The 24,038-nt window shown below is 41.1% G+C and overlaps 1 protein-coding gene across 1 annotated transcript in view; it reads left to right on the top strand.

Moving 5' to 3' along the window:
- DCDC1 (doublecortin domain containing 1) overlaps positions 1-24,038 on the top strand; it is a 465,182-nt gene that overhangs the window by 66,303 nt on the left and 374,841 nt on the right. Inside the window, exon 9 of the mRNA XM_084852919.1 lies at positions 17,892-18,058. Within this exon, the coding sequence (XP_084709045.1) occupies positions 17,892-18,058 (167 nt within the window). The remainder of the gene's footprint in view (positions 1-17,891; positions 18,059-24,038) is intronic.

Raw genomic sequence — 24,038 nt, 5'->3', positions numbered from 1 at the left:
CCCGACTCTCAGTCCAGCACTCTAGCCACTACACCACACTGGCTCTGGGTGGGGGTAGCATCTTAGAGAGCTAGAGGGGATGGCAAAGAGTGTGAGGGTATTCTACCTGTGCTTTGTGTGTGTTTGCCCCTTTTCCCTCCTGTGATGTGGTGAAAGTTAGCTGGCTTATTTGTTTGGTGTGATGTGTGTTTTGCCTCATTTTGTGTGTGTGTGTTTCTCTGAGCATCACCAGTTTGCCTTCTGTGACACTGGCATTTTTTTGTGCTTTGTGGGATCTCCTTCTCTGCCTTGTACTCAGTTTCTTGGCTAAATTACTTGTTACTGAGCCTCGCCAGTTTGCCTTTTGTGAATGGGTGTTAGAACAGAAAACTGTGGGTTCAGGAGAGTGGTTTTGTGACCACATCTCTGCCTTGTAATTAGATTCTTGGGCATGTTAGTTTTCACAGCACTCTCAACATTCCATATGTGCCCATTGCAATAGTGAAGTGGGGCCTAGTAATTTGCAGATAAACTCAGCAGCAAATTGGGAAGGTGATTCACCATCCCAATTTGTCTATATACTAACACAAGGAGTAATAGGAACAAACAAGATGAACCTGAAATCCTAATATGGGAAGGCAATATATTACAGTAGGGATCACTGAGACTTTATGGGATGAGGCTCATGATTGGAATATAGCTGTTTAACGGTATACTTTGTTCAAAGGGAACAGACCCAACAAAAAGGGAGGGGAAGTAGTGTAATGTGTAAAGAATGTTTATGTTGTTGTTGTTTATTCGTTCAGTCGCTTTCGACTCTTTGTGACTTCATGGACCAGCCCACGCCAGAGCTTCCTGTCGGCCGTCGCCACCCCCAGCTCCCCCAAGGTCGAGTCCGTCACCTCCAGAATATCATCCATCCATCTTGCCCTTGGTCGGCCCCTCTTCCTTTGGCCTTCCACTTTCCCTAGCATCAGTATCTTCTCCAGGATATCCTGTCTTCCCATTATGTGGCCAAAGTACTTCAGCTTTGCCTTTAATATCATTCCCTGAAGTGAGCAGCCTGGCTTTATTTCCTGGAGTATCGACTGGTTTGACCTTCTTGCAGTCCAAGGCACTCTCAGAATTTTCCTTCAACACCACAGTTCAAAAGCATCTATCTTCCTTCGCTCAGCCTTCCTTATGGTCCAGCTCTCGCAGCCATAGGTTACTACGGGGAATACCATTGCTTTAACTATGCGGACCTTTGTTGTCAGTGTGATGTCTCTGCTCTTCACTATTTTGTCAAGATTTGTCATTGCTGTCCTCCCAAGAAGTAAACGTCTTCTGATTTCCTGGCTGCAGTCAGCGTCTGCAGTAATCTTTGTGCCTAGAAATACAAAGAACGTATATACCTGTACAGAAATCCATGATTCTGAGAGTAGAAGCCCTATTGAAAGTGTCTGGGTAAGCATAGAAGGAGTGATAAACAAGAGCAGTATGCTATTAACCACCCAGCAGCTAGAAGACATGAATGGTGCTTTGTTGTGGCAATTTACTATATCCCATCCAGCCGCTGGAAGACATGAATGGTGTTTTCCAGGAACAGATGACAACAACTTTGACAGAGGCAAGGCATAGTAATAATGGGGGATTTCACCTATCCCTACATCTGCTGAAAACCTAACTCCACTAAGAATGGAATATCCAAGAAAATTTTGATTTGACTTTGCTGACAATTTCATCTCTGAGAAGGTGGAAGAAGGAACAAGGGGATCTGTTGTCCTGGACCTGTTCCTGACCAACAGTGAAGAACTGGTTGATGAAGTGAAAGCGTCAGGAACCTTGGGAGAAAGTGACGATGTCATGTTGGAATTCATCATAGTGAGGGCTATGAAACTGAGTGTAGTTGGATATGTATGTTTCACTTTAGGAAAGTAGATTTCAAGAAGTTCAGTGAAAAGTTGGATAGGATCCCATGACTAGGAATTCTGAAGGAAAAACAAGTTCAGGAGGGATGGAAGATCCTGAAAACTGAAATACAGAAAGCAAAATTATGAGGTTGCTTAAAAAGCTAATGCAATCTTTGGCTGTATTAACTTAATTGTAGAATCCAGGTCTCAGAAAGTAATAGTTCTGCTCCATTCTGTGTTTAATAGGCTGCATTTGGAATCCTGGCCCAAGTCTGGTTGCCACATTTTAAGGAGGACATTGACAAGCTTGAGCATATCCAGAGAAGAGTGCTATGAGGAATGGTTGAAAGAGCTGGGTATGTTTGACCTGGAGAAGAGAAGATTAAGAGGGGACATGATAGTGATCTTCAAATATCTGAAAGGCTGTCATGCAGAAGATGGAACAGAGTTGTTTCCTGTTGCTCCAGAAGGCAGGACTAGAACCAATGGGTCAAAATTGCAGGGAAGCAGGCTTTACCTAACATTTAAGCAAAACTTCCTAATAATGAGAGCTGTTCAGGAGTGCAACAGTCTGACTTGGGAGGTGATGGGTTCTCCTTCACTGGGGGTATTTAAGTGGAGGCTGGATGACCATCTGTCAGGAAAGCTATAGCTGCATCTTGCATTGCATTGAACAGGGGGTTAGACTAGATGATCTCTAAGGTATTTTCCAACTCTATGATTCTATAAAATTTTATAGGACAGGGCCTACTTAGTTATTATTATAATAATTTATTTATTCTAGAGGGCAAAAGTAGAATGATAAGTTAACTACCATGTAGCAGCAGTACTTACAGATGCAGCTGATTGTTTTACTTAACAGAAGTTAATCATGGGTGGTTAGTTGTCACAAAACATGTAGAGCACCTTTGTAATCAAACAGAGGCAGTGAGTAGTTTGAGAAGTATTGTGCTACCTGTTCTTTTTCAAGTCATCAGAAGATATCGTCAAGAAGCAGGCAAAGTTAAGCATGTTTACGTCCTATTGCTTTCAGTGGTAGTCTTGGGCACATGCTTACGTATCTTATATTGAAATCAATAGGACTTAAAAGTTGTTGACTATGCCCATTGTTGTTTTCTTATTAAAGTCCATCACTTCTGGACTCATCAGTTTGCATAATTACGTAACACATTGCAGTAGCTAGTCATCACCAGCTATAAATGTCAGTAGTTTATGGGAATGAGCTAGGAATTATATTTAAGGCTAGCATAACTCCTGTTTTTCTCCTTGAAACTTACAACATGATGACAGTGTTGTTGTTTTCAAGTTATAGTGCTGAATTGTCTTTGTATTGTCTGAGTTACCCAAATGTCTAGATGCATTAATGGTACTAAGAGTGAAAGAGAATTGGATTATTGAGTTGAAGCCTGTTTTTACATTTAAAGATATTTAAAGATATTAATTTTATACTTTGACCTCTATAGACTTTGTTATAGAAAAAGTATTAGAGAGATAGAAGTCAGAAAGAGGCATAAAGTCTATTGGAAAACTACCAAATGTCCCCTGTAAATGGGCCCTATTCAGAATCAGTAAGCGTATGATGAGTGAAGTGGTTTTGAATATCGCCTTTAGATTCCATGCTGTTACAAGGCCAGCCCCAAACATGGCAACTCTTATTTCCACACACAGTACCTCTTCACTCTCAATTTAACCCAAAAATCTGATGAACCCATTACTCCATACTTGATTTCATGGAACAAGGAGTAGATATAGTTACAAATGATCAATCACAAGCCGTGAACCAAAGCAGCAAGGCATTAACAATTCACACCATTTTGGTCCACTTGCTCAAGCAGAAGATGTGCCAGCATATTTAATGCACAGCGACTTCACTCAGTTTTAGCAAAGACATGACTCATGTTACATTTTAGAAATGAAGGGATTTCATAGGATTTCATGCTTGCTAACCATTTGAGTGTCAGAGTTCGTGAACATCTAAACAATTAAGATAACCAGGTTCTCTGTAAAGGCCGTGGGGGATGAGTATCTAAATTAAATTTTACTCAGGTAAAATATAAAATGACCCAAGAAACATTTCTTCCCCAATAAAGTGATTTACTGTTAGATTGCATTGTACAAATCAGCATCTTGTTCAGCAGTATTGTAACACTGTAGACCCCACAGGCATATGCCGTCAATTTAATGGGATCAGTGAAGAAGCAAGGCAGCTGTGAAAGATTGCTTTAAGTACAGCAATCGTGTGCTTGTCATTCTGTTCAATAGTGGAAAAATCCAAATTCGGGTAGGCATCAGTATTTAAGAGAGTGACTGCTAAAGCATCTCTCATAAGTACCTTGGGGACAATAAGATTTGACATATAACACGTAAACAAAAGTACACAACAGCTGTTAGATTAGTTTTGTTTGAGTAAAATACGTCGGGATCATTTAAACATAGCATGTGTTCACTCCATCACTCAGGCTGAGTCTGCAGACCACACTTTTGAATATTATACACCAATTCCTGTGAGCCCCAGAGTTGCATCACCATTACTCAAATAGTATGGAAAGAATTTATTCAACTAATTGTATGGCTTAGTTGCAAACACCCAGCATTCACACGAAGAGCAAAATGTGTAGAAGACTCATTTAAATGTATTTGATGAAGAGTGCTGGAGCCTAACTTTTATTTAATTTTTGCTAGAATCATAAAAAATCACAGAGAACATTTTACTTCATCATTAATGTCCCATCCCCCCATCCCCCGGGCATTTATTTAAAAAACAAAACATACCTTATAAAACTTTTCTACAATTGCCCATGAGAACATTCACAGACAGACATAGGTTAAATCCAGAGGGCTGAAAAAGATAAACTTTGGGGGCTGTTGGCAGCCACTTCAGATTTGCTTGTGGCAGTGCTTCTTCACAGCAAGATGTTCATGGGCCATGGGGGCCACAAAAGAGACTAATAGGAATAACAAATGTGTAGCCAGCTGTAGAAGGGCAATCAAAAACTTATTTACCAGTTTTTAAACTGGATATATGCAGAAAAATTCGTAACAACTGTTTTGTGAATGGCCACTGTTAATAATGTAATTGTCACTGTCTATACGTTTTGCCTTTCATTTCCCTCTGAACTCAGAGTTTACAGTTCCCCATCCCAGCCATGTTAGTGGAGGTGCCTCTGCCTGGTTTTCTGTGATCTTCCCCTTCCCTCTCAGATCCCTGAACCACAGCCCACTCCTCAACAGGGACCCTCATCTTCATGGCAGCATGGGTAGGGTGTTCAGAGCTGGCGGGGAGAAGAGGGGAGAAGTTAGCTTCTGCCCATTCCCTCCTGCAGACAGATATCTGAATCCAACCTACAGTATGATCATTTCTTTATTAGTATATATTAGAATTTATCAAACTAGAAAAGCCTGTGTTGTTTATCTTTGGCTTGTGTGTGTGTGTGTGTGTGTGTGTGTGTATGTGTGCTTATGTTCTTTGTACCTCACGAAAATTATAAAAAAATAAAAATACAAGTTTAGGAATAAAACAGATTCAGTAGAGGTTTAAAATATTACAAAATAAAAAGGTATTTGCCTGGTTCTGAAATGTCTTTAGAGTAGGTGTCTGGCAGGCCCCAATGGGGGAAACATTCCATAAATGAGATGCCACAAAAGAAGGGCTTCCTCTCCCTGTTGTCTCTGCCTCAATGCCCAAGGGTGGGAGGACACTCAAAGGAAGGCTGTCCCATTGCCTGAGCAAGGAGATGTGAAAGTAACAATCGTTCAGGTAGTCCGATCCCAAGGTGTGTAGGGCTTTCAAGGTAAGCACCAGCACTTTAAATTGTGCTTGGAAATAGATCAGAGTTCTTTAAGTACTAGAGTGGCAAAATATGTACTTAGTGCCCAGGAGGGTTGAGGGGGCAATAGGGCATGGGTGGCATCACCCAGAGGCGTTCTGGGAAAATTAAGATGATGGATGCAGCCACCTCAGCTAGTGCTTCCCATCAAAGCACTGGAGAGAAAAACAATGGATTTTTTTTCAATGGAGGCCAGTGGTAGTGGCCCCAGCATTTGCCACACCATGGTGTGTTCAGACACCATGCCCAGTCTCAGTTAGCAGCCTAGTGGCTGTATTTTGAACTAATTGAATTTTCCAAACAGTCTTCCAAGGTCACTCCACGTACAATACAATTCAGTAGTCTAACTTGACGGTTACCAGAGCATGGGTAATCAGGATTATCAGAATTGCCCCCCATCCAGGCATTACTGCTCCCAGACAACGTTTTAGTAGTTACACCTGATCAGATGCAAAAGAGAAAAAAGTGGGCTGTCACCAGCATACTGCCAATAACAAAAATAACACAATACAAGCAGAATAAAATATAGCAGCAGCAAGCTAAAAAATGATTTAGCTGATATTTTTAAAGGCCTGGGAAAATAAATTAAAAAGGTTGTGATGAATCCAGGGTGGGTTACAGCATGTACCATCTCTCTGTGATCACAGGCCAGTTGGAAGTGAGCATAGTTGGACTTGAACAAAGCAGGGGCAGGGAGCTGGAGGCTTACAGAATATCGAAGGCTCTGCAACCACTTGATAAGAGGTTGGGGGGGCAGCAGAAGAGGGCAAGGAGGGTGGGATAGCCTATGGAGAGGGACACAAAATGGAAGGGATAAGTTTTGGCTTCAGTTCTCAAGTGTGGGATTTCAGTCGAAGGTAGTATGGTTGCAGGGAAGGAGAGAGATGTATTCAATTCTTTACCATATCCACTGATGAGTGGGGTCTCTTAGGTCTGAGTAGAAGACCAAGAGAGAGCTTTGTGCCCATTTACTGTAAAGCAAGAGGGAGCTGAGCAAGGTCTGAGGGTTTCCAGACAAGGGGGAACGTCACAAAGTTTTTCACTTCATGACAGAGGACCTAAGAGTAGATTTCAGGCACCACTGATTCAGTGGCCACATTTGGACATCATGCTGTCAAGGTTACCCTTAGGACCTGGACCCCCTGAGCAACTCCTTAAGGATCTCTTGCCTCCCTAAGGGTCCCACTTTCCTTCTTTTAAACTTCCACTTCCCAGTAATGTGGGGTTTAGGCTGTAGACATAGGGTAACTGACACTCTAGACACAGGGGTTAACCACAACAGTTTACTGATAAATTAAAGCAAGCAATCACAACTACAGGTATTTACACAATAGAGCTGAGTGATACAAAAGGTATTAAAAGAAGATAAAAGTTGCAAAATGCAAGTTCCTTTACCCTAGGTGTCCTTCAACTTTTCTAGGCTGCTTCTTCCAACTCACTCTTCAGACTCTGCTCTCACTTCAGGCTGTGGCTGTCTCTCTGCTCATACTGTCTCTCTTGCTCACTTTAGATATCCTCCTCCCATAAAACTGAAAGTAATGCTTCAAACCTGAAGAAATGAAACTGACACTTAACCAGAGAAATGAAGCTACTCCCCTCAGGGTTACTCCCTCCCAACAAAAAACTCCAGGCCACTAAGCCTGACCTTTTTCCCCTTTGCCTCCGTAGGCCTCAAACCTTCACATATGCTAAACCAGCCTTCCCCAGTCAGTTGCTCTCCAGATGCTTTGGGCTTCAACTCCCAGCAGCCCCAGCCAGCATGGCTAATAGTTAGGAATGCAGCAATGCCAGACAAGGAGAAGGAGGGGGAATATGCAAGCTCAAGGCTCACTGAAGGTTGTTTGCATCACCTGCTTTCAAGTAACTGTGTTTAGAACTGAAAGGGTGGACAAAGTTATGTGTCTTATATTGGCTCAGTTCAGACATCACATTAAACCATCGTTGAGTGTGATGTCTGAACCACTATAAGACACATAAATTTGTCCACTCATTCAATTCTAAACATATTTACTTGGAAGCAGGTCTCATTCATTTCAATAGACTTTAGTTCCACATAAGTGTGCTTAGAATTGAGCCTTTAGTCTCATGGATAGGCTGAAGAATAGTATGTGAAGTACATCATTTTCACCTCACCACTTTGAAAAGGTCAGATTTAATAGCATAGTAATTATAAAGCTATAAGTAGAACATTTTATATAAAGTTTGACTTGAATGCCATACCTACTTTATTATAGGGCACACATCCACTCAAGCACAGTAACCACAGCAGTAGCTGCTCCGAAAAGGAGCACCGAAAAGTTGGGGAGTTAATATCTTCCCTTTCTGGAGTAGCTGGAGACTCGGGGAAGTGTTGAAAAGGTGGAGGACACGGAGAAGTGTCACTTCAATCACATCGTCAAGGAGAAGATATTGCCCCCCCTTTGGTGCACTTCCTCCATTCACCTTTTCCCCTCATTTTAGGGTCTTCTGAATTGCGCTACTGGGTCCCTCCTTTCTCTTACTATTACTTCTCCTTTGGTCCTTTGCAACTGTGCACAAATTAGCCTATATGCAGCCTCATCTTATCAGTTTCCTTGAACCTCACCTATTCCTCTTCACCACTCCCTTTCACAGCTAAAACATACAAGGAAATTGACCAGGCAAAATTACACATAACAGATAGCCATAAGTGTGCCCTTGTGCAAGACTGACAACTACTACGACTACTTGTTGTTGTTGTTCAGTCGTTCAGTCGTGTCCAACTCTTCGTGACCCCATGCACCATAGCATGCCAGGCCTTCCTGTCCTGTGCTCTCTCCCGGAGCGTGCTCAAGTCCATATTCATTGTATCAGCGATGCTATCTAGCCTCTCATCCTCTGCCGTCCCCTTCTCCTTTTGCCTTCAGTCCTTCCCAGCATCAGGGTCTTTTCCAGAGAGTTTTCTCTTTGCATTAGGTGGCCAAAATATTTGAGCTTCAGCTTCAGTATCTGTCCTTCCAATGAGCAGTCAGGGTTGATTTCCTTTAGGATTGACTGATTTGACCTCCTTGCAGTGCAGGGGACTTGTAAGAGTCTTCTCCAGCACCACAGTTCGAAAGCATCAATTCTTCAGCGCTCAGCCTTCCTTATAGTCCAGCTCTCACAGCCATACATTACTACTGAGAAAACCATAGCTTTGATTAGACGGACCTTTGTCAGCAAGGTGATGTCTCTGCTTCTTACTATGCTGTCTAGGTTTGCCATAGCTTTCCTCCCAAGGAGCAAGCGTCTTTTAATTTCATGGCTACAGTCACCATCTGCAGTGATCTTGGAGCTCAAGAAAATACAATCTGTCACTGCTTCCATTTCTTCCCCTTCTATATGCCAGGAAGTGATGGGGCCAGATGCCATGTTCTTAGTTTTTTTAATGTTGAGTTTCAAACCAGCTTTTGCATTCTCCTCTTTCACCCTCAACAAGAGGCTCTTTAGATCCTCTTCACTTTCTGTCATTAGGGTGGTATCGTCTGCGTATCTGAGGTTGTTGATAATTCTCCCGGCAATCTTAATTCCGACCTGTGATTCATCCAACCTGGCGTTTCTCATGATGTACTCTGCATATAAGTTAAATAAGCAGGGTGATAATATGCAGCCTTGTCGTACTCCTTTCCCAATTTTGAACCAATCGGTTTTTCCATGTCCGGTTCTTATTGTTGCTTCTTGACCCTCGTACAGGTTTCTCAGGAGACAGGTAAGGTGGTCTGGTACTCCCATCTCTTTCAGAATTTGCCAGAGTTTGTTGTGATCCACACAATCAAAGGCTTTAGCGTAGTCAATGAAGCAGAAATAGACATTTTTCTGGAATTCTCTTGCTTTCTCCATGATCCAGCGAAAGTTGGCGATTTGATCTCTAGTTCCTCTGCCTCTTCGAAACCCAGCTTGTACTTCCGGTAGTTCTCGGTTCGCATACTGCTGAAGCCTAGCTTGTAGGATTTTGAGCATAACCTTGCTGGCATGTGAAATGAGCGCAATTGTACGGTAGTTTGAACACTCTTTGGCATTGGAATGTAAACTGACCTTTTCCAGTCTTGTGGCCACTGTTGAGTGTTCCAAATTTGTTGGCATATTGAGTGCAGCACTTTAACAGCATCATCTTTTAGGATTTTAAATAGCTCAGCTGGAATACTGTCATCTCCGCTAGCTTTGTTGTTAGTAATGCTTCCTAAGGCCCACTTGACTTCACTCTCTAGGATGTCTGGCTCAAGTTCAGTGACTGCACTATCATGGCTATCAGTAGTATCATGACTACTACTACTAAATGACCCAATTTGCACATTTTTGAGGCACCGAAAAATAAATGCCGGGGAACAAGTGATGGTCCTTCCAAAATGCCATTTGGACATCAGTGGAAGGGCAGTCACTGGCGAGGGAGGCTGGAGACAGCACTGGTGAGATTGCAAAGACTGGCACAGGCTTTTTTGCTGCTCCTGCCAAGCAGCTCTGTAACTGATCCCAGCAACCCATGATAAAAATCACTCTCCTGAGTTTGGACAACCCACTATGGGCACCAACAATCCTACAATAAGTCATGGATTCTGAGAGTGGTTTATTCACGGAAAATAAGCCACCCTGTGGAAAACACGCCAGGTTCGGACAACATGGCAGCCCACGATGGTTGGCTCCACATGGTGCGTTATTGTGTTGTGCAAATCCAGTCATTGTGTCTCTGCTGGGGAACATGAGCAGGAGGGTGCTGTTGCTCTTATGTCTGCTTGTAGGTTCCCATAGGCGTCTGGTTGGCCACAGTATAAACAGAACTAGATAGGGCTTTGGTCTGATCCAGTATGGCTCCTCTTATGTTCTTATCTCCATACCTTAAACTCCTCTACCTGTATAGGTTCCCTTCACTACTAACACCGCAGAGTACCCAAAACCCCACTGTTCAGCAAATGGTCACTTACGAGGGCTTCTTTCGAAATTTTCCTCCAGATCTGTGCGAATTTGCAGTGCAGTTACTGAGAGTGGCTATGAGATAATTTCTATGAGATATATATATATATACACACACACACACACACACATATACATACACACACGCGCGCGCGCGCGCGCACACACACACACACACACACACACACATATATATATATATATAAATAATATATCCAGTAACAACTAAAAATGTTCTTATTTGACAATACATACTAAATCCTTCATATAGATTTAGCCGGAAAGAAATGGAAATTTGCACGTACAATAGCTTGGGCTAATGGGTGGTATAAAAATGTAATAAAATAAATACAATAAAAATAAATATGTGATCCTAGAATGATTACAGGTTGGCTCAAGAAAAACAAGAACAACAAATCTAACTTCGTAAGCATATATACTCCTACAGTGGCTTACATATAATCAATTAAATCAGACAGTCCCTGCCCGCACATCTAAAAAGACACAACATGTAAGGAAAAAGGAATGGGGAAGGAAGAGGAAAAAAATTAATTATTTTAGAAGGGCTGGTGGAATGTATTTATTACATCTCTAAACCGCCCAATAGCCAAAGCTCTCTGGGTGGTTTACAAAGATTAAAACACTGAAAAATACAATATACAGATTTTAAAAGCCAATTCCATAAAAAACACATGAACAGAACAATATACAAGAACATATATCTAAAACAACTTCAACAAGCAATCTCAAAGCAGACAACCATAACCATACGCCATTCCAGGATCAATTAAAACTTATCATATGCTGCCAAATGCCTGGGAGAAGAGAAAGGTCTTAACCTGGTGCCGAAAAGATAACAATGTTGGTGCCAGGCAGGCCTCATCAGGGAGATCATTCCATAATTTGGGGGCCACCACCAAAAAGGCCCTCTCCCTTGTCGCCGTCTACCGAGCTTCCCTCGGTGTAGACAGCCGGAGGAGAGCCTTAGATGTTGAGCGTAGTATACGGGTAGGTTCATGTTGGGAGAGGTGCTCCATCAGGTATTGCGGTCCCAAGCCATGTAAAACTTTATAGGTTAAAAACCAGCACCTTGAATTGGGCTCGGAAACATACAGGCAGCCTGTGTAAGTGGGCTAGAGGCGGTCTTATATGTCTGGACCTCCTGGTCCCCGTTATCATTCTGGTCACCACATTTTGCACGAGCTGCAGCTTCTGAACCGTCTTCAAAGGCAGCCCCACATAGAGTGCATTGCAGTAATCTAATTTGGAGATTACGAGAGCCTAGACAACTGAAGCCTGGTTATCCCTGTCCAAATAGGGGCGTAGCTGGGCCACCAACCGAAGTTGGTAGAAGGCTCTCCGTGCCACTGAGGCCACCTGAGCCTCAAGTGACAAAGATGGTTCCAGGAGGAATGGCCCTACTCTCCCTCTCAGCAACCTCAGCCTGCTGGAATGGTTGCTGGTGGTAACAGTTGAGCGAGAAGGAGCCTTCATGAGGGAGGTCTTCAGCAGGGCTAGTGAAATGCCCTGCTCTCCCCCTCATCTCCGTCAGCCTGTTGGAATGACTGCTGGTGGTGTCAGTTGAGAGAGGAGGAGCCTTCAGGAGGACTGGTGGAATGGCCTTGCTGTCCCTCTCATCTCCCTCTGGACAGCGTGCTGGCATAGCTGCTGATATCTGATATTGTTATTTTCCCTCTAGAAATATGGGTAAAGGACTATGATTGATTGACTGATTGATTTAAAGTTATACCCTGCCTTTCCAATACATTTGCATTATTCAAGGCAGCTTAAATAATTAAGATCACAATAGTAAAATATAACAATAAAACATAATGGACAGGCATGGCAGATGAAATACAGTCTTTAATAAAAAAAATACTTCAACCTGGCAAATTAAAAGCTTGCCAGTATAAGAACATCTTCATAAGCCGATGTGGTGTAGTGGTCAGAGTGTTCGATTGGGACTCGGGAGACCTGGGTTCCATTCCCCACTCAGCCATGAAGCTCACTGGGTGACTTTGGGCTAGTCACTGACTCTCAGCCTAACCTACCTCACAGAGTAGTTGTGAGGATAAAATGAAGAGGAGGAGGACCATGTGAGCTGTCATGGCTGCCTTCCGAGAGGAAAAAAGGTGGGATATAAATGTAATAATAAATATAAATAAATAAGCCAGCAGAAGGCAATCAGAGAGGAGGTCATGTGAATCTCTGGGGGCAAGCTTTTCTGCAATATTGCTGCAGCCATTGAGGAAGCCCTATCCATTGTCCCAACAGATGATGGGACATAGAGAAGGGCTTCCCCACTCAATTATAATGAGCAGGCAGGCTTATATGGGAGGAAGAGGTCCATTAGGTATCCTGGATCCAAGCCATTGAGGGCTTTAAACATAATCACCAGCACTTTGAATTATGCCCCGAAACCAATTGTACCCAGTGCATGCATTGCAGAATAGATGTAATATGAACCCATGGGTGAGTGCCCACTCCTTGCCACTGCATTCTGGACCAACTGCAGCTTCAACGGTAGCCGGATGTAGAGCACATTTTAGTAATCAAGTCTAGATGTAACTAAGGTATGTGTTGCCATAGTTAGGCCAGACCTCCTCAAAAATCAGTGCAGCTGGTGTACCAGTCTAAGCTGATGAAAAACACCCCTGGCCACAGCTGCAACCTGGGAATCCAGTTGCAAGGCAGAATCTAGGAGTACTTCCAGACTGCAAACCTGTTTCTTCAAGGGGAGTATTACCCCATTCAAAACAGAGTGAATCCCTGTTCCACAGTCCATCTTTTTCCTGACTAGGAGCACTTCTATATTGTCTGGGTTAAGTTTCCGTTCATTAGCCTTCATCCAACCTGCTGCCAACTCCAGGCAACAATTAAAGCAGGGGTGGGCAACTTGTGGCCCTTGAGATGTTTTGGCCTACAACTCTCATGAACCCTCACTATTAGCTATGCAGGCAAGGGCTGATGAGAGTTGTAGAACAAAACATCTGGAGGGCCACAAGTTGCCCAACCCTGAATTAAATACATCAATAATTTCCTTACTATTAGAAGAAAAGTAAAACTCAAACGGTGTGTCATCAGCATATTGATGACAATGCACTCCAAATCCCTGGATGATCTCTTCCAGCAAGCAACACAGGGGACAAGATTGAACCCTAAGAGATGTCATACACCAGGGGTGGGGAACCTTTTTTGGCCTGAGGGTGAAATTGGCTCTGGAGAAGCATGTCGGGGCTGTATGCCAGCAGTGGGTGAGGTCACAGTCCAAAGTGGCTAGGACCACCCCTGCTATTGGCATGTGGCCCACAATGTGCTTGTCCCCCTATTCTCTCTCTCTCTCTCTCTCTCACACACACACACACCCCTTCATTCACACACACACATACCATTCACTCACTCACTCACTCCCCCCCCCCATTTCACTCTCACACACACAGACAGTGGGCTTCACCCACCTCTCACTTTCCCTGATCAGGGAAGGTGTGCAGCAGGTGAAGCTCTCTTAGCTGATGGCTCCTCAAGGCACCAACTCAGATCAAAGGTAAGGGGCTGTGGTTTTAGAAAGGAGGCATTTCCATTAGAGACAGCCTCTTGGACAAAATTAGGGAATCTTGTGGGCCAAATTAAGCCTGCGGGCTGGAGGTTTCTTAAGGTTGTCATACAAGGCGTCATACATGGCCAAGGTATCAAACAGGAAACCCAACATCACCTTCTGAAACCGACCCTGTGGAAGGACTGAAGCCAATGCAAAACAGTACCCCCTAGGCCCATCCTTTCCAAGCAGCCCAGAAGTATAATGTGCAGTAGCTCCAGAGCAAGAGGCTGGTGAACAAGGAGGTTGCAATGCTGAAGGGGAGGAGCAACTCCAGGGGCCTTGTCACTGGGCCCTTGCTGCATGCATGCAAACATGCCTGCCCTGACGCTGGCCCTAATAATGTGGCAGATGGTATCAAATGCCACTGACATATCCAGCAGAACTAACAGAGACATACTCCCTCTGTCTAATTTCTGACATTTACCAAGGCAACCAAAGCTGTCTCAGTCCCAAAACCAGTCCTAAAGCTGGGTTTAGATAATCAGCTTTATCCAAGAACCTTCAGAGCTGAGATGCCACCACACACTCAAATTTCTTACTTAAAAATTGTGCATTTGAAACTGGTGAGTAATCATCCAGAGCGGTGGTATCCAAGGAGGGCTTCTTTAATAAAAGTATTACAACAGCCCTTATAAGGCTGGATGGAACTATACCTTGCTCTAGGGAGGCATATAGTACAAGTCAGATTATAGGATATATATAATATACAGGGCCTTGAGCTTTCTGGGCAAGCTGTGGTTTGCACTGTGGGATTGCGTTCCCTCACAAGCACTTCCTCAAGTGTTTCCACAGAGTTCGCTGAGGGCTGTGCAAAGAGTGAAATCTGTATAGGAGCCAAAGGTGCAGGATGTCCCATTTGCATAGAGGCCACCTTAGACACAGGGCCAAACAATCTGCCTTTGTATGGAATGTGCAGGATTTAAAGAAAATGCAAATAGCATCAGCTTGGGGGATGATAATTATCTGGATTGCAGCAGGTGGGGAGGGGGATGTAACCCTTTCCTCTCATGCTTTGGTCCTAAGGAAACTTCCTCAAGATGATATTTGGTTTGGAAGGAAATGGTGATGTACTTAATGGGCCTGTTTGCAAGTCAACAGCCCACCATGGGTTAATTTGATCATGCTGGGTGCCCATGGGGACCATTTTGGCAGGGCGCCTGTGGGCACCTGGCTTATCTTGTGTGAACAGAGGTGGCAGGGGTTGTTTGATAGTTGGAAAACCCTCAAATAAGCGTAAAACAATTCATGGGTTATTTGAGGGTTGCCCCCTCCCCCATGGGTAAATTAAGAGATGGTGGGCTGCCACATCGTGCAGATCAGGCCAATATCTGGTGTAGTTTGTCCCACAGTCTCTCTGCCCATCTAACTATGAAAAAATCTACTCCCATCAGATCAGATGTAGGCAGAAATGTTATCTCCACCTCCAAGGAGGTGATTAGACAACCTTCACCTCCCCTTAGCCCCATTGCCTTTCTCTAAGCACAAGAATTTAAATTTCTCCATTATATCTCATGGAAACTGTCAGCTGTTTGGCCTGGGAAAAAAGCTGCCTTCCATACTTGCAAATATTGATAATGTTAGGACCCATGTAGATTCTGTTTTCATTCACTCTGTGTGTTTGATCCTTCTTCTCTCTTGAGTCTTGTACTTTGATCCTAAAACATTTTATTTTGACAATCTAGATTCTTTTACTGGTGGGGTACCTAATTTGCCTTTTGTCAGGCTCATGCTGCACAGTTATGTGGTAGAAATGAGAGGGAGACCACAGAAACACCGTTGGCTAGCGGTGACTGGGGAGGTTGATCATCTCTCCTATAGAGTGTCCCTCCCACCTCCACATCATGTACCCACTCCAAAAGGTTTTTCATGCCCTGGAAACACAAATGAAAATAACTGGTTGGTGGTCCCTACTGGTTATAGGTAAGAGGAAAAGAGGTTCTGAAAAAGTTGGTTCAGAATTGCCACAGCACTGTATTGCAGTTATACAATTTAGAGGATATTTACAGCAATAAGCAACTAGCTCAAGATCAGTCAGTGAGTCCATGATCCAGAATTCTTAAGCAGCAATAGGTAGAGGGCTACTGAATATATGCAGAGTGATTTTCCCTCACCACTGAACAATGGCAGTCTTCCCAGTACACTCACAAAAGTATGTATCTGAGCATATGCAGAGTGCTCTTTCACTTATCACTAAGAAACTACAGCTTCTTCCTCCGCACACATTTAGTGTTAAGAAACAGGGCTTTCAAAGTGATGTCCCCTCTCACTCACTCTCTCTCACACAAAAGCCCCTATACATCTCTCTTTGAAAATTAAGTACTAACCCCACCTCTCTTGCCAGCAGACCAAAATTAGAGAATGCAGACATCCTGTTCCCTACACTCATGAATTCATTTCCAGTTTCCCCCATATTTCCCTTCCAGCAACTGTTTATACAACTACATTCTTCCCACCCATCACCAATTTCTTTCCTCTTCTAATTATAAGTAGTTTCTCCTTCTCCTCACCTCTGGGCTTTATTTCTGCTTAGATTCACCAGGATTCAGCCCAGGAGTTCCCAGATAAATCAGTTGGAGGGTAAGGATCTGCACTGTGCAGGCTGCATTCACAAAGAGGGCCTTTTGGCACTACTGCACATTGATGACTTGGCAGATTCAAGAAAGTAATCTGAAATGTAGATGTGGGGCCCCGCTGTTTCCACTAGATTCTGGGGAAATGCTCCAAGTTTTATTAGAGCAGACACAGCAGGTTCACGTATCCCTAAGTCATGAGCACATAGGTCAATAAAGTGCAATAAGCTTTCTTCCTATTCTGAAATTAATTCTCTACTACTGTCTGTCATGATGCAGAGCAAAAGGGAAATTGCCAATATGCCTTTTCTTTTATATATTACTGCATATGTGAACTACATGGTGTGGTACAATATTATATGCAGTGATTCAGTAAATCCTGAAGCCAAATTCTGCTTATTTACCAATGTTATGTTTACATTTAAGTGTTTGCCTGCCATTTACACAGATACGTCTGTTTTCAACTTCTGTTGGGAAACGATGTCAAAAGATAAATAAGTTGTATCACCAAATGCCTTGCATGTTATATACATGTTTTCATATATTATTTTCTCCACTGAAAAACAAAACTAATCTACACTCAAAACATTTTGTTGTTGCTGATAAGTTGTTTTGAATGCAAGCAGCAAAAAACGGTTTAGTAAAAATTCCTTTATAAAGCTGTTCACTATATTTTAATAATTATCAGTTGTGTAAAATGTTTGATCTGTAAACATATACAGTCCTAGACAGGAAGCTATGCACTGAAACAACATGGATCTTGCAATTTATCAGGACAATGCCAGTAGATTTCAGCAAGGTTGGTTCCAACTCATCTGTGATAAATGAGAAGATAAGGCAATCAGTGCACACCATGACACTCTGTGCAGCTAGTTAGACACACTTCAAAACTATTCAGGTGTGCTTACAAGGCTTATGAGTCTTACATGGGGGGTGTCTCAATACAAATACATCCTTCATGGTGGCCACTAGAAATGCAGGATCTGTTTTTCTAAGACTTAACCCAGGTCAGTTATAAATAATAGATGTTAAGAGTTCTGGGTTTGGGGATGCATTTCAGACTGTGTGTTTCAGCTGGGTCAAAAGAATGTCTTTTTTTCTTCCCCTTCTCCTTGTATAGTTCCTCTGCTTGGCAAATGCTTGCAAAATTCCATCACACCTTTGCAGGGACCTCTTTGGGTCTCTAAGGGAGAAGGTTTCAGCCCCTCTGGAGCAAAGATGTATATCCAAGGAGTATTATTGGCCTTGCATCAGCGATTAAAGTCTGCAAAAAACTACTGTGAACAGGTGAGTTATCTGAAGTCTTTAAAAGGCTGCTTTTTCTTCTTCATTATTAATAGCGCAGTCCTATGCATGTCTACTCCAAAGTAAAACCCACTGAGTTCAGTGAGACTTACTTTAAGGTAATTGTGTGTAGGATTGCAGTCTAAATATACTAGTTGTAGAAAGTCTGTGATTGACACTGTGTCATAAGGAAGTGTGACATGTATTGCATGAGCTCCTGTACTCAATAGGTAGATGAAATGTTTCTCCTATAATCTCACAGGAAATGATAATGGAGCTAATTGTGTATGTCTTTCAGTATGGGCTGTTTAACCTTTTTGTGCTGAACACTGTGCAGAGCAGAGGCACTCCTGTGGAAATTATATATAGCCATTTTGCATAGAGTCACTCATATTTAAACATATGTAATTTTTCATAATTCATTTCTGGGGGTTTTAACCAGTGTTAGAATAGCTAGATCTGAAATATACATGAGATATATTTGAATGTAAGAACATGTAAACATAGCAAAGAATCATTTTCTTTCTCTTAATGTTTTGCTCTGAGGGGCAGTCATCAACAATTACAAGTCAGCCATGAGAAACTTGTTTAGGCATATAAAATATGTTTAAATTGTATAGAATTTTTGTTTTGCTGTTTTTATAGTTGAATGCTATCTAGTGTAGTTAGCTTGTATTTTGTCTGCTTTGCATGTCTTTATTTTTTTCTTAACAGATTAACATGTGTTTGAATGTATATCAGTGTAACTGACCTGAATTGAAATGGAACGTGTATGGCTTTTCAGTATTGTTAGCTTTGGTATAGTTTGTTTAATTTTTTTTTTTAAAGCATCCGTTTTGTAATTAGAAAGTGTTTGAAAATGCTAAGCAGGGAGATTTGTCGGATCAAAAATTAATATTCCATCTTCTACTGAGATTTACAAGAGATCTCAGGCCATGTACTAAAAGATGAAGACTGAGAGCACGATGAATTCATGAAGGGGGGGGTGAGTTAGGAGGGTAGGAAGAAGTGGCTGTCACTCATGCTGTTTATACAGCACCTCCTGCTGTCAGGTCTATAAAGAGAATTGAACATTTACTTTGGAATAAATTGTTTTGGTCCTGATCTAATGGTGATCTACAAAAAGTGATCAAGAATATAGAACCAGGCAACGTCACTGCAAAGGGGGCTTGTTTTAGCAAATGCTTCACCCATTTCAACTTTTCCAAAAAAACTCACATAGGGTGCTTATTTTTAAACTGTTTACTTCATCTGTAAGGCAGTTTTGATGTAAAACATAGAAGTGTGTGTGTGTGCGCGTGTGTGTGCGTATATGTCTATCCTTTAGTCAGTGCTTTATGTGATGACAAATATCTCTAATGTAAATAAGGTTTTAAAATTATTATAATTGTGAATCAAATAAATATTGAACAGATGACCTCTGCTACTGGTTTTCAGTGTTTATTGATTTATAAATGCATATTAACACCCTCCAATAGCATACTGCCAATTTTAAATACTGTATTCCTTTGATGATATCAAAGTATTGGAATATGGTAAGAGTTTTACGAGTAGGATAATAATTATATGGGAAACAGGAAAACATTTTAAAAGAGAAATAAACATAAATTTAGAAAGGTTAATGTAGGGTCAAGGGGTAAAGCATCAGTTTGCTTTTCGTTAATATGTATTTTTTTAAGATTCATAAACTAGTAACAGTGAAGGTTTGGAATGATTCTAAGACCTCTTTGTTTTTGTTTTTTAAAAGCACAGACAATTTTCTACGTATTTCAGTTTTTACAAGTACAAAATAAAAGTAGTATTAAGCATCCTGAAAACTATGCAAGTTACATCTAGGTTAAGAAATACAGTGTTGGCCCTATGGCCATTGCTGCTTACAGCTGCAGCAGTACAGTAGGAATACATAGCACTGAAAGCTGTGTCCAGTAACCTTTGCCCTGTTAATGTTACTTATGATTTTAAAACTAGACTTTTAAGTACTTGACATACTTGCAGTCACTTTCTTCTTCCGCTTTGCCACTAATTTTTGCTTTCCTTCATCTTCTCTATAACACGCAGTTGAGAAAAAATTGGTTGTGACCCAAAAACCAGCATGCCGCAGTCTATACACAAGATATATTTTTCCAGACACCTCTTCCAGCTGTAGTTGCTTGCGCCTCCTAAAGGTCAGGGGACCCTCTGCAGCAACATTCAACATGTACAAGAGTCTACAGCTGGAAGGGGAAATCAGACATCCTGTGCACATGTACAAGTACTTTGTGCACTTCACAGGCCTGTTTGGGTCACAGGCCATTGTTAGCACGAACTAGAAACCATGAGTGCAATCTGCAGATATGCCCCACTGCACAACTGCAACCCGTCTCTCCCCTTGTGCGTTAGCAGAACCAACCAGACCTTGCATGCCATGCAGCTCACATACCATGCAATTACCACCAGTACAGTTCTGCTCCGGCCAGAAGGTTTTGTGATTGTTCAGACCAGTCAATCCCCCTGAAGAGGAGTGTGGCTGCACAGGCATGTGTCATGGGTGTCTCATCAGCACTTGCGCCCTTATGTTTTCCTCACCTTTGCTAAACTAGCACATTAGGTCAAAAGGGTTTAGTGGCTGTTCTTTTGCCTAGGCAAACTGTTTCGAGAGGGCAGTTTTTTGATGTGCAGTGTGATGGGATGTTCTCAGAGCAAGATGTTTCTTGACTGTTTCTTAAGGTTTTACTTAGATGCACCCTGTCTTTATATCTTCTAATTTTATCCATTTTAATTTATAAATGAAGCATTAAAATGTTGAAAAATACTTTCTATTTAATTTTGCTGAGTTTGTGGTAGAGGTGTATGAATGCAGACAAAACCTTCCAAGGAGTATAGTATAGTGGCAATCCTAGAGTAGAGTAGACTAGAGTAGAGTAGAGCAGAGCAGATAATTCTATTAAAATGTTTCCTCTAATTTTCAGTTAATCTATATTAATGTGCACAAAGTGCAATCACAACAGCACGTATTGTTTCCCCTAGAGGTCTAGTTTACCTGCCAGCAATAGTGCATGCTAGCCTGCCTTTGAAGTGCAGGGATCTGAGCGAAGTCAAAATATTCAGTTCACTAAGGAACTCTCTGTGTCTGTGTCTTCAAGACTGTGAATTTTTAACAGCCTTTTACAGAAAATATATAGGGGTAGACTAAAGGACTGGGATGAAGGGAGAGATTATACTTTTTTGGAAGGATGCTTATGACTCTTTGAAGTCAACAGAAAACAGTTGTCCTACCTTTTTCTTAAAATAGATTATTCTATTAGTATTTTATTAAATCTTACTCTGTAATAAGAATGTTCTGTGAGAATTTGATTTGTGATATTTCATTTTTAAGATTTGAACTTTTCTTTTAAAATCTGTGATGACTCCTGAGAATTTGTGAAGAACAAGCATTTTCACATGGTGTCTTGAGTTGCTTAAATGGACATGTGTTTAAAGCTGTTCTTTTCTAGATTTGTGCTTCTAATTTAGATGAGATTTAAATGATAACATTTTCTTTTCTGTGTGTAACCACAAACATAAAATAGGTAATAACTGCTTTGGCATCATGTATTTAAATTTATTTTCTGCAGACAAGAGATTCCTGCAGGATGCTAGGAATATTAAAATTCATTATCAAGTGTGGAATAGCATAAACATACAAGCATGAAGTGCAGTTAACACTTCTAGTGAAGGGGCTGTCCTGTCTCATTAGCATTCTTGATATGTAGTTGTTCTGTTGGTGGGGGTGTTGAACAGGAATGTCATTGTGCTGAGCCCCAGTGTTTGGGGACAAACACTGCTGTGGAAGGAACGTGTGAAAAGGCCATGGTACTGTCAGTGAATGAGGAAGGCTGTGCGTTCCCTGTGCTTCAAGCAGGGAAGCTGTCATTCACAATCCCAGCACAGCTAAACAGAGGCCAAAGAGAAGACTGAAATACCGTTTTAAATGATATTAATGATTCGTAACCATTTCTGTCCTTTAGAATCACATAGTAAATAATTAGTTCTGTCTGCCACTAAGATCAATGAGACACACAACATGGATAAGGTGACACAAAGGGTAAGTGGCGGATCCAGTAAAAGATATTACCATAGCCATTTTGTATCTCTCATTCTCTGAGATAAAAATAGCTACAGTTCTGCATATCAAACTAAAACCAATATTTGTTATGGGGAGACAGAAAGAGATAGTATTTCCAACCCATGGAACTCTTTGAACTTTTTCAAAGCCACCCTGAAGTCCATATCCATCATAAGAAAAAAATGTAGAATTGTTATAAAACTTATATACGTATTTTTAATTATGTATTTTAGGTTTAGGCCAAGCAGCTAAAAAAAACTGTGATATAGAAAGCAGAGAAATATTAATTTGTTGTGATTAATATATTAAATTATATTTAAAGGAATGAGTTTAATATGACTTTTTTTTTAATGAAAGCGGAAATTATATCCTTCCATTTTTTGCACTGACAACAGTGGCAGGTTCTCTGTAGCCTCAGACCCTATTCATTATAAAGCAAGCATTAAAGGAATCATAATACAACTATTTTAATTTGCATGCAAATTATTTTTCTAGATGCGCTTTTTACATTATTTGACATTTTATAACCTATGATTTACAGCTGATGTACTTAAATACTTGCCTCTGATAATGTTGGTTAGGCATGGATACCAAATGTCCTTCATAACATCCCTGTTTTATAACCTCAGAGGGTCCATGGTTTGATTACTACGTAGGCTATCCTTGATACAAGCTTTGCATAATCATTATCCTACTGAGTCTATCACTGTATAGTCTTATACTACATAGTGTTGTTTGTACATTCCAAATAGTTATAGCAGATTTTCTTTAATAGTTGTGCTGTACTGAAATCTTACATTTTAAAATTAATGTATCCTGAATGTAGCATTGACATTCATAACACTTTACAGTGATGGTAAAGTCCTACAGAACTCATTGTGATGATAAATTATTGCTTGAAAACAAATTTAGAATACTGGCAAGTATTATGTTTTTTCAGTACGCAATAGAAGTACGAGAACAGTGACAACAATTCTTGGCTTTATGTGAAATGGCCTAGGAAGAAAAAGAGGGGTTTCATACAATAATCTGCTATTTTAAAAAACTTTTTTGTTGAACCACCATTCTAGGCTGTTATTAAAATAACCTTAAAATTGTGTTTCTTTCATTCTGAAATTGAAGAGAAATTTACTTTCTTGATAGGTTTTGATAAGTGATTTTTAACATGTTAAGTTGCTTTAAAGATGTGAGCAATGCCTAAACGTTTTCATACAACCAAGCTGCATTCTAGTTACTAGAAGTATTTTAAGAACCTTAAACTTGTGTCTTTTCCAAAGTGTCATGCCTTGAGCAGGCCTAACATCAGTTAAATGAAGTGAAAATTGCATTCTTGTCTTGATAGAGATGAAAATGGATTTCTGGTCATGAAATAGATGTAGTTGTCACTTTTTAAAAAAGGTGTCAGCAGTTTGCTTCAGCGACTAAGGTGCCAATTCAGTATGACAGTAAACTTGTGATCAGAGCAATCAATAAAATGCTTCAATAACTTCTGCTTCATTACACTTATAATAAGAAGCTATAGATCTGTGGCACATAAAATGTTGATAAAGAAGATATGTGAAGACTGACTGTAATATTTTGTCTTAGGAACACAGCAAGTGCAATGTTGCCATCTAGAGTTTGTGCATAGGCAAATATTCTATGACAAACAGCTTCAATTATAATATAAGCCTTGATAGTGAAAGATCTGTTTATTTTTTGTTGATGGTGCACACATATGTGGAACAGTTCTTTGTTTTGTCAGAAAATTGTCTAGGTCATGGGAAAATAAGGTATCCCCTCTTTTAATAATGTGTCATACAAGTTTTCCAGTCCTCATTTTAATGGCCTTGAAATTAGTTTCCAGTATGAAGGTATTTTCCCTGTCACATGCTGTGATGAAAATGTAAGATACAATGA

The sequence above is a fragment of the Heloderma suspectum genome, chromosome 1 (assembly GCF_057233095.1).
Source record: "Heloderma suspectum isolate Gila_16-S chromosome 1, 16-S_ref, whole genome shotgun sequence".
Classification (NCBI taxonomy): Eukaryota; Metazoa; Chordata; class Lepidosauria; order Squamata; family Helodermatidae; genus Heloderma; species Heloderma suspectum.
Note: the sequence above shows the minus strand (reverse complement) of the source record. Positions and strands in the feature narration are given on the sequence as shown.